Below are 12,029 nucleotides of genomic sequence, written 5' to 3' on the forward strand. Positions count from 1 at the left end.
ATCGTGCGGGTTCGCATAACACGCATGAGTAGTTTTTCCTCCGCCTGCCGTGACAAGCCTGGGCTCCGCTGTCGCAGATGCTGCATGAAGTGTTCTGCAGTGTCGGCAAGGTAAATACACCTGGTAGCGAAGCTTCCATAGAAGCCCATACGTTCAAAATATGGCGCTTCAATGGCGTTTCATAGGGTTTAGCGCCATCTGTGTGAGGAGGGAACACTTCCGGCGAAAGAAAAAATTATGTGATACCATATCCGTTAAAAAACAGAAGTGACGTCATTTTGTTCTCAAAGGCGCGAAATTTGTTTTCGGGGGCCTGCCATTAGAGCTGTATATTCAGATGCCCCGCCATTCGACGTGATGGGCGTTTCGAGCTTTCAGCGCGGAAACCGATGGAGGAAAAGTTCAGCCATATGGTGTCGAAACCGCACCCTTGCGCAGAACATACTTTGTTTGGAGGCCGACGAACGCTTTGGGCGTAGAGTGCTCGTCCTTTCGTCGAACGCCAAGCCCGTCGGCCAGCGATGTCCCACGAAAACAACTAAAGTGTACAATTATCTGGCGGTCACAACTCACTACTGTTTACTGAACAGGTTAAGAAACAATGAAACTACACGTGTCACCAAATTTAGACAAACGTCGACAAGCAAAGCAACACATGTGAGGCGGGCGTATTGTAACAGGTGAAGCTTACGAGTGCCCCTTTCTACCCACTTCAAGAGTTGCATTACATTGCAAGTGATAGCGGCGTCGACGCCCGCCGCTATCGGTGGGCGTTCTTACGGTGGGCGCTGGAAAGAGGTATTTATTGATAATGATCAAGTAAAACAGAGTTCTTTTCTCACCATGCGTATATAAAATTTATTAGGAATTTTATTTTCGTTGAATGAATCTGTGTATCGCTTTAATTAAAAAATGCTTTTTTCTTTCGCAATGTTTGTTCCCTCCAAACATAGTCAGGCTTCAATCACTGCTCCCATAACTACAGTGTACTAGAATTGTAGTACGCTCTACGCATAACCGCCCTTGCTGATGTCGGTGACAATTCGTTCTGAACCGCTTTTCGCCCGAAGCTTCGCGACCATTTGGATCGACCTTGGTGTCGGCTCTTCGTTGAAAAAGTGAGCGACTGAGCCGACTGAGCGTGCAAGCGGTGGCGGCAAGATTTCTTCTCAAAGCTATTGCTACACCCCTTGACTAAGACCTAGGAATGTGCCTTCTACGTCTGCCAGGTAGCTACAGCTGGGAGAGTACTCTTTGAGTTTGATAGTGTTTTGAGAGCGTCACTTACCTAAAAAAACAACGGCGCTAGTGAAGTTAAAAGAAATACTTTTCATTTGTACTGCAACACCCGTGCTCTCCGAATCCGCCTTTTTCATTTTCCTGTGCTGCCCTCTGCCGCACGCCGCTGGAAACGTTTTGGAAGGGTGCTGGGGCTTTCGCCGGTTTATTTGTGAACCTGCGCCCGTGTTAAGTGCGCATCGGTTGCGCGTTTCGTGGATCGCAAAAAATTATTAATGGCTTCTGTGGGGCAGCATGTCGTTCCTGGAAGCCATGTAGCACTCACCAACTATACACATGTAGGGTTAGCAGGCCTGATTGTGCTGTTTTGTTTATAGTGCGGCCAATAAAGGCACGTAGAGTTCCCTCTGCCGTCGCCGCGGCTGCTTTGGAGTTTGTTGTCGCTAACTCCTGCACTTGCAACTCGCTTTTTTTAAATTCTTTTTACACATTCTTTAGACATTTCACATAAATAAGATGTTTTCGAGTGCGCAGCCTTCTGCGTCGGATTTAGCAAAGCGGTGTACTTGTTTACATCGGCATCTACAGCCACAGATCGTTGTTAGCGTCAAAAAAAGAAAAAGAAAAAACGGGGAAAAGGTGCATATATGAAAAGGCGCTGATATGAAAGAATGTCAAGACGTAGAATAAAACACACATATCTGCTCATATGAGCCGCGTTGTTCCATCGTGAGACGAGTCAGTATGAGCGGCTCAGCCACTTAAACAATGGCGACTGTGATCCAGTTACAAGTATCGGGTTGTTAATTTATTACTGATTCTCGCTTTTCTTTAACTTCGCCATAGTTAGTTTGCGCGTGTCATAAAGCATAGAGAAAACTGTGCTCGCATAAGCGCTCATTTAAAGGCCGTGTTATTCTGCAAGAACGCGGATGCCATCGCTGACACTGTTGGTATGTAACTGAGCGAGGCGGCTGTCTATGCTGCTGTACCGAATGTACCGTCTCTCGTTTCGGGTTTGACGCAGAGATAAACAATACATCTCAGGAATTAAGAAATGTGTCAGCATGCCAACACGTAAAAACCCACCCATCTACGTTGCGAATACGACCGGCAGCCTACGGCCAGAAGGGCGACGTACAGATGTTGGCACAGGCGTTGGGCACAGCGTTGTGTCCCCGCTTGCAGCTTATTGTGTACGTGGCGATCGAAGCGAAGAGTGGTTTATTTCAAATCGCTAAGGCTAGAACTGGACTATAAAAGCAGTTTATTTCATCCTAACTTGCTTACTTTTCAGTACAGGTCCGCCGGTAGCGGGTGCGCGAACTCGACGGCGCCAGTCCTAACCTTCGCTGAACACGATCAACATTGGCTCAAACTTATGTGCATGGATTGAGAGGGTCGAATCTTGTGCATTTCAACTTCGTAGGCATGTCTTGACTCACTTTGAGCGCGATTATTTATATATACCAACGAAGCTATTGCGGCTATCACGTTATCAGTTCGACGGCCGATCGCGCGGGGTTCGGTCGAACGATGGTCGGCGCGCTGATTTTATCGGTGCCGTCGACAAGAAAGCCCGTCGCAGTACGACAACTCGCGCTCGTCGGTTACGTCTTGTAGGCCTGGTGTGATAAAATGGTCTTAGCGACACAGTGCTGAATGGTCGGCCAATCGTAGGCGTCCGCGTCTTGTCGGTCTTGTATCGACCCAGTGTTACCGCGCCTTGAACGAGAACGTGAAGTCGGGCACACGCTGCCACTACCAGCAAACGAGGACCGACGCTGCAAGAAGTCTTCGTCAGCAACGTGTTTTTAAGTGTCGTCCAAGTGTAACGCAGGGGTTTATCGATAAATTTGCTATTACAGCCATCAATGCAAGGTGGCAACTACGTGTTTCCCTGTGCAGTCTGGACGAAGCCCTCGCCGCTTTCTGTTAAAAGTGGAGTTGCAGTCTTATGCTACGCCCGTTTTCGGGACCGCACCGACGTCGAGCTACCAGTGAAGTTTCAACGAGGTACACGGCACGAGTTTGCACTTGCAGTAGCGCGCGTCCGAGCGCATTTTTTTTTCGGGGGACGTTTCCCCGAGACGGGGCCGCACGGCCGCGCGCGCGACCCTTCCAAAACATTTCGCGACTAATTCGCCAGGGCAGGGCGCATGCGCCGTAGCGCCGTGAAAAAGGCGGATTGGACATCGAACTGCGCATCGAACAGGACATTATTTCCGGTCAGAGAGGCGTTATCTGGCTGCCATGCTCTGGCCTTGATTGTTCGCTTAGAGTACCTCATTAGTTTTGTGTTACGTCTTTTACTTGTTTGTTTAAGTTGTGTTAAACTGTGCCAGCACGTGAGCTCGCTCCCGTTTCTTCGTTTCATGTACCGCTGTGCGTAGCTCAGAGCATGCATCCATGATTTCTTTTATTTGTCGTTCATGTCACGCGGGGGACCATCATGAGATCGAGAATCTCAGATAGACGCACTTTTGGGATGTGATCGCCATTTCGATAACGAGAGCTGTTATTCCGCCTATAAATACATTGCACTTCTGCTTCCTGCTCTAGCGAAATGGTGGCTTAAGCTGCATGCATTGACGTGGTCATATTTTTCGCACTCACAGAAACGAAGTAGCTACAGAAAGCAGTTGTTTAGAGGGGAACATGTATGATCGAGCTGGTGAAAATAACCCCTTCAGTAACGGAGTACGCATTTATGTACGAGACTTATATTTGCCATTTATGTGCAGTTGTGATAAGGAATAGTTCATAAAAACTAATCTTAGGGTAAATTAAGCGTTCTGTTTACTTCAAGTACCCTCGTTTTACTTCTGAGGAAAATCTATCGCTACCGAAGATTGTTTTGGAGATGGCACTACAGTGTTTGACGGGAGGTGTAGCGTGGGATGTTTCTGTAGCAGCAGCGAAATAATTTTTTTCTTTCTAGTAAAGTTTGCAACCAATAATTAACTTCTGCAGGTTTTATGAAGAAACGTATCATTGCAGTGTTGACAATAATTATATACTTAATCACTCTGTAATTACGGTGACTCATCAGAAAATGCAGAAAGAGTCATTCTACCACCTTGACTTGCTCTTAATGGAGTCTGCATCACCTTGGCAGAAATTGTGTAGATTTCATGCATTTATCGACAGTCGATCATAATTCGTGGCTGAAGGGGACAATGAAAAAGTTCCTTTGATATTGAAAGCTTTTGCACCTGAAGGGAACTTGTAATTTTGTTCATCTTGTCAGAAATCCAAAATTCATTGTATCAATGGGAAGCAAACTAGGTCAATCACGATAGCTTAACCAAGAGTTCAGCGTAACAATGTTTATCAACAAAAAGTCCGCGCATTCTTCACAGTATTAGCTATTTGTCTTTATTCAATAAATCGTGCTGCCTTTCATACGCATTGTTCTCTTTCATCGGGCTTACTATGCAACAGGGGAAATTTTACCGTATTGCTGCCTATTTCGCAGACTTAAGAACTTCGACTTCAAGCTTCTTTTCGCTTTACTTCCTTCCAGAACAATACTTGGGATCAACCCAGCTCGTGGCACAAAATCAATGGAAAAAGCACCGGGTCATTGAAAAGGTGCTAAGTCTTGACCATTGGATCATAGAAGCTGACTCGGACATTTTGGTATACATTTTTTCTACGTACCTTAAGCATCTTTATTCAAGTGTCTAAATGAAAGTGAACAGCGGTGTAGTGAGAGCGGGCACTGAGCAAAAACCGTTCATGCTCTACAATTTATACTTTGTGTTCATTTTCTGGCCCCTAGCTCAAGCATCCTGCCATTATCCAGCGCGAATTTCACCAATATTGCAGCTGCAGCCTCAAATGCGTTTTATTCTTAACGATGCCAGCAAACTTGTATTGAGCACAAAGCCAGTTCATTTCTCCCTTCTCACTTCTTTAACATAGTAGTTTATGTCAGAAGCATTTCTGGTGATCCAAACGTCACTCGTGGGTATTGCAGAATAAAGTGCTTGTTCCTCCTTTCATGGCAGTTTGTATGTGGAACAAACACACAAGAAGCCTGTTGCCCACTATTCCTCGTGTGTATATTGCAGTATTCGGAAACTGTAACATTACTGCCAAGAAAGAGCAATAAGCTAATACATTGGCGATACATGGTTCTGGTTCATTGCAAGACGCATTACATATCGTTATGAATGCAAACGAGGATGTAGCCTGCCAATCAGAGATAGTGGCATTTAGTTGTGCATTGTAGCCTAACATCAGACAATTACACTTGTTCGTAATTTTTCTATTGATTTGCCTCGTTTACTGCTTAGGCTGTCTTTCGTATTCTTTCCTCAGGTACAAGGACTTCAAAAATACTTCAAATAATGGCTAACATACCTACATCTTGGCATCAGCTGTTGTTTCGGTTTTATTGCCAGCCACCTGAGTTCTTTCTTTTTTTCTTCAATTTGTCTTGCTTCAGATGCATTGTATAACTAGTAACTTGTGCTGGCATAGCAGAAATACTGCGCAGCAGGTGTAATAAAGGACAATTCTCCAGTAAATTGGATACTCTAATATTCGTGAATAATAAATGTAGCAGGTTCTTCTATATCGAAAAGCGCAGCGCTCGATAATTTACAGAAAAACTGCTGAAATTGTTGTGAATATGATTGGAATCATTGCGGTGCCGTGCCATAAAATTACAGACGCCAGCATTTTTCACTGTAAATTCCTGAAAATTTGACGGCATGTTCTTGCGGTGCCATTAAATAAAATTACATGCGTCTGTATTTTTTACTGCAAATTGCTGAAAGTATGACGGCGCGTTATAGCTCTGCTGTGGAATGAAATTACGGACGCATGTACATTTTACGGGAAATAGTTGGCAGCAGATGCTACCGCGAAAAATTCAGCAAGAGCAACGCAACAGCGAATTTTTACAGTATACATGACAACCTATGAAATCGGCTTGTAGTGTTACATTTAGTGTGTTTGGCAGTCTAGTGTGTAGCAGTTTTATCTTTTACGCTACAGCCAGTCATGCTTTCTTTGCAACGAGTCTTTTTACACGTGTCTATGGTGCAAAAGTCCTTCAGCAGTGTTTTTTTTTCTTTTTCTACAACTTTTTTGCACAGCTTCTGACCTTTTTATGGACAGAATTTAATTAGCGCTTTTGGAAAGCTAGTCCAACAGCACCCATTGATGCTTGGAAAGTTTGTTTGCAACCAGGCTGTAAAGATGTTGACAGGTTATTTCTGCTGTTTTTTTTCTTTGACCGTAAGTGGCCTTGTGTTTTATACTGATGCATTGTCCCTAATAGCTAGCTTCTTTCTTGCACAAGTCGGCGCAGACATGGTACCTAATATACCGAAATAAATATTACTGATGTAAATATATGTATTTGCATTTGACTATTAAAAATTCTATACTTGCTATTCGTGTTTTATTCGTATTCTAAAAAGCGTATATTCGCCCCCCTATAATAAACTGATTATATTATAAATTCATAGGGAAAGTCGCCGCCATATCCACTGTCTCGCGTAATTTATTTTCAGGACTGTGAGCGTGAAGTTGGCGGCTCAAGACATGGGGAAAGAACATCATTGAATCATTGTAGTTTTCTCTTTTCTATGGAAACCATGATTTCATTAAAGTGTTTTATCTATAAGTAGCGCTTTTTCACACGAAATGTCCGCTAAACGAAAATGTCCGCTAAATAAAATGACCGGAAATTTTTTATTTAGGAAATTTTGTATATTAGCTTTGTGATCTGCAATGCTCTATGCCATTTTATACAATCAATATATTTGCACATTCAAAACAGCCACACCTAAATGTTCAGAGGAAATGACAAAAAAGGGAGGAAAATTTCAGTGAACTCAAATATGTTCCCGATATCGTAACTTAAATTTCCAGCATAAGCACGTAAAAGAAACGATCTCCCACTACAGAGTGTGCATATCAAAGATGGCGTTTTAAAATTATCAGGTAAAGTTCTTTTTCGTCACTATATGAAAAGCAGACAGCTTACTGCCTGCATCAAAATTGCTCTTCACTATCCGTGATTAATAAATCGTGGATAGTGGAGAATAATTTTGATGCAGACTAATTTGTACGAGAAGTGACTGCTTTTCGAGACTAACTACCACGCTATCTTGCCACCGTAACCAGGATAACCTTGCCTGTAGCTACACCACCAACCAGCACCGCGATGGCACAAGGAATGGAATATGTAACTACATTTGATACAATGCTTTTTGACTGAAGCAAAAGACTGAAGAATAATGTGTAATTCAAAGTTGTTTTTATATATAATGAAATTTCTGTCTGTTCATCGTCATATTGTCGAAAAAAGTTCGCAATGATATTGAGAGAGCTAATAACTTTTTATATAAATAATCCCCCCCCCCCTCAGCGCCCTCTAAAACCCTATTACTCCAGTTGTCAACGTAAGAAGTAAGTCGTTATGGGAAGTGGCCCCGGCGACAATCAGACAATTACAAATTACGAATGAATTGAACGTTTTCACACGTCGTTGTAACTGGTGCAGTACCTTGGAGTCGCAGGGTATAGTCGCAGCGTCTCGGAGACGACGCAGTGCAGGTACTTCAGCTTCGACACCACGTCCATGCTGGGCTCATTTCCCTGCATGGGAAATAATACGATGCGTTACCCGCTGCATTCGATCAAGCGATGTGACGTTATGCTACCGAGCAACAGGTCGCGGGTTTGACTCCTTGCTCTGAGTGACGGAAGTGCCGCTTCCCTCTCGCGAGCGTTTTTTGAACAGTGCGGTTCGCTTCTTCTCGCCAAGTGCGAAGCGCAATATTTGGTGGCTGGGAGACTGGCCAGACCGCAGTATACGCAACCCTTGAAACATTGTGGGCTTTGAAGATATTAAAAATACAAATACTGGGTATTCTTACTGATGTGGTTCAAATCTGGTATCCTGCATTACGTGACGTTTATGAGTATTGACTGGAAGTATGTATAAATGGTCACATTATGTACTACTTACGCGCGTTTTTTGTGTGAAATCAATTTATGCTTTCAATTTGAATGGAACATGGCGCAAAAATAATTTTATGCGTAAACAGCAAGTCCATCTTTTTCACAGCTTCTTTTTTTTCTTACGCCTTCTCTCCTAGGGTCTTTTAATCCCACATCTGCCGCATGCATAGTAGCATGTACGCGACTCTACACACGCCGGCTGAATTCTCTGCGTTTCATTACAGAGCTTGCTCTCTCTCTCTCTTTCAGTTCATGCGGATGAGGGCTTGCGTTCAGTATCCGATCGTTTACTTTTCTTCCTGCTTAGAGAAAACAGTTCAGTTCGCGTTCAATTCAGCAGCCAAAAGTAATTGAAACCGATATGTACCGCTGTATGCCCGTATGAGTGACAAAGAAATACCGTCAAAAAATTTGCCGCGTATCTGCGTGCTTCGCTGCAAATGTCGTCGAAAGACGATAGTCTTCTGCCGGCCGTACTACATGAGTGCTGGTCTGATCCGCGGCCACCCGTGATGCTGTTCTCGTACCATTTCCGTCCTGGCATGGACGTTTGTTTGAACAGATTTCATTTTACCGCATTATTTCATCAAGCGGCCATTCATGTTTTGCCCTGCCTCAGACAGCGCTTCCTTTATGTTGAATCGGCCGCATCGGGCTGGCATCGATAAAATTGAGCAGGCGCTGCGTGAGACATGGACGCCATCTGGCAATACATCGGGAAACATGAGCTTGTGCAGAGGGTTTCCTTCCTCCATGGCAGAGGGCGCTCGTCGGCGCGCAGTCGGGGAACGTCGTTCGTCGGCGCGCATAGCATGGCATTTTCAGCGCAGCTTAAGAAACTAGGGTCTTTAGAGTTACGTATCCATGTATTTTCTATTAAAGGAACACACCTCCTAATACTTACCTAGTGATGTTGCGCCTCAGATATGCGTAATATTTACTTTGTGATCGATAACGTTCACAAGTATGAACAGCCGTACCAGTTTAAGTAGTGTGGGCGGTAAGCAAGTGGTCCAACTTTGGCCGGGTGGCTGAATCGGGTGACAGACAGACAGACAGACCAAATTTTCAGCGTTTAAGTTCCCCAAGAAAGACTATCGTCTTTAAAACAGCGCAACATTATATTTCGTTCGAAAACTCAGTAGCTTGAACCGGCGTCCACAACAAACAGGGAAACGCAACGCAGTAGACCTGATTATGGGGAACACCGCAGAAGGCGACTCCGGGGTAATTTTAAACACCCAGGGTTTAAGAAAAGACCTAAATCTACGTGCACAATCTAAATGCACGATACACGAGCGTTCTTGCATTTGGCCCTCGTCGAAATGCAGCCGCAATGGCCGCAATCGAACCTGCAGTGACCTCGAGCTCAGCAGCGCACCGTCTTAACCACGGCGTTACCGCGGCGTGCAGGGAAAAAAAATTGTCGCAGTTTCACCCGAAAGGCGAAGCATCAACTGCGATAGCAAATTATTAGAGAGCTAAACAGAATAAGGATAGTAGTTTTATCAGGTGTATAAGCTTGGACATGCAGCAGTACCAGCGACGCGCGGAACTGTTGTCGACGCCTTCGGCGTTTTGCCCGCGTTCGTACTGAAAGCGCGCGGCGGCGCTGGTGCGAACGGTGCGTACAAAATAGTAAATGGTGTCTGCTTAATACTGGTTTGGCTACATATAAATCCACTGCCAGTGTACATGCAAAATCATAAATGTCAGCCTCGGATTCATGAATGACACCCGAGGCACTCACACGTACAGTCTCTACTCAAGCTGACAAGGAAATTTATTTACCCGTAGGCACGCGTACAACTGTTGTATGAACGTATACAATGCAATATAACGTACCACACATGCAATACATCCTACTTCATATAAACAGAACAGATGAGCACAGAAAACAGTAAATTGCGTCTGCTTGACATTAACTTTGCGACACATCACAAACACTACGACAGTGTACATGCAAAATCATAAATCTACGCAGGCAGCCATCGTGAATGGAGCCAAAGAGATCGAAGCGACAGCAGCTATCTGTTATTCCACACAACCTCCGTAATCTCCCAAGTTGTCCGCCCGAACTTTTTTGAGTTTCTGTCCAGTATTTTGTCAACTATCGGGAAATGCAAATACCAACCCCGGTTGTTTCGACGGAAACGTTTGTCTATTTACCTAATGCAAGCGTTGCTGAGAAACAAATGTCTTAAAAATTACTTTTTTTTTCTTTTTTTTCAGATGACACCGCCTCTTGCTATACGAGAAATAACAAAAGGGACCGCGGTAAGCTGCGGGCGCTGCGAGATCGATTATTATAGGGAGCCTACATGCAACGCCGTTTTAACGGCGTTGCATGTAGGCACCCTATATTCTTAAAACGGAAAACCTTACCAGGGTCTTTCATTACTATTACCTATGGAGAGAGAGAGAGAGAGAATAAACTTTATTCCAAAGAGCACGCGAGCGTAGGTAGCTCCTCCGCTCTGCAGTGGGTGGTCCCCTCAGTCCAGCGGCCTTAGCTGCCCTTCTCGCTCGGTTGACCAGGTTGAGATGGTCCGTCGAGTCGGAGCTGGACAGCGCTGCCTCCCATTGCCGTGTGGTGGGGTGTGTTATGGGTGTGAGGTGTGGCGTGTTTGCGCAAGGCCATACCATGTGGTAAAGCGTTGCACATTGATCACAGTGTGGACACTGATCACAGTGTGGACATACAGCGCAGGGTGTATGGCGTGGTAAAGACTGAAATGTGGATATGTGTTTGTTTGGAGTTTCTCCATATTACGGCTTCCTCTCGCGTCAGGGTAGCGTTCTTCGTGAAAGGCGATAGTGTTGTAGGATGTGAGAGAGAGAGAGAGAGAAATCATAAGGAAAAGGCAGGGAGGTTAACCAGGCTGAGCCCGGTAGGCTACCCTGCACTGGGGAAGGGGGAGAAGGGATTGAAAGAGGAGAAGGAAGAGAGAAGTTCACAGTTCACACCTTGCACATTTACAGTGAAGCGTTCATCGCTAAGTTCCGTCACAGGCGGTCATGCAGGCTTGTGCACTTCAAAAAGCGCAGCAGCACCTTTGTAGCCCTGGACATAGAAGACGCACGAGGCCACGGGCCCAAGATCTTCTCATCCGTAAAAGGCCTGTCGTCTAAGTGCCCCAAAGCAGTCCGAAGGGCAATCCTTTCTTCTTCGTATCTAGGGCAGTCACATAAGAGATGTCTGGTGGTTTCCTCAACACCACATGTGCTGCAGTTGGCACTGTCCGCCATTCCTATTAGGAATGAATAGGAGTTCGTAAAAGAAACTCCTAATCGCAGGCGGTACAGTAAGGTTTCTTCATGTCGTTTAAAACCGGGTAAAAGTCGTAATTGCATCTGTGGGTCCATGGCATATAGGCGCCGGTTGGTAAACTCTGGTGTATGCCATTTTCTTAGAGTTATAGTATGGGCAAGACTACTGAGGTGCCGTGCTGCCTCCGTTCTTGACAATGGTATTGGGATTCGTTCATATTCGTCATGTGCTTCACGGGCAGCTTTGTCGGCGCATTCGTTGCCAGTGATGTTGCAGTGCCCAGGTAGTCACTGAAATACAATGTCGTGGCCTCAGACCACCGCTCGATGGTAGCGTAATCGTATCTCTGCTACCAATTGTTCATGTGGGCTGCGGCGCATAGCTGATAAAAGTGACTGTAGGGCTGCCTTTGAGTCACAGAATATAGCCCAATTATTTGGTGATTGTTCGTGCACATAAAGCACTGCGCTACGGAGGGCGGCAAGTTCAGACCCTGTCGATGTTGTGACGTGGCTGATCTTGAACTTCTTGCAGA

General features: G+C 45.0%; 1 protein-coding gene across 1 annotated transcript in view; it reads right to left on the minus strand.

Moving 5' to 3' along the window:
* LOC119462278 (cytochrome P450 3A14-like) overlaps nucleotides 1-12,029 on the minus strand; it is a 66,539-nt gene that overhangs the window by 6,900 nt on the left and 47,610 nt on the right. Inside the window, exon 11 of the mRNA XM_049673230.1 lies at nucleotides 7,766-7,857. Within this exon, the coding sequence (XP_049529187.1) occupies nucleotides 7,766-7,857 (92 nt within the window). The remainder of the gene's footprint in view (nucleotides 1-7,765; nucleotides 7,858-12,029) is intronic.

This window comes from Dermacentor silvarum, chromosome 8 (assembly GCF_013339745.2).
Source record: "Dermacentor silvarum isolate Dsil-2018 chromosome 8, BIME_Dsil_1.4, whole genome shotgun sequence".
Classification (NCBI taxonomy): Eukaryota; Metazoa; Arthropoda; class Arachnida; order Ixodida; family Ixodidae; genus Dermacentor; species Dermacentor silvarum.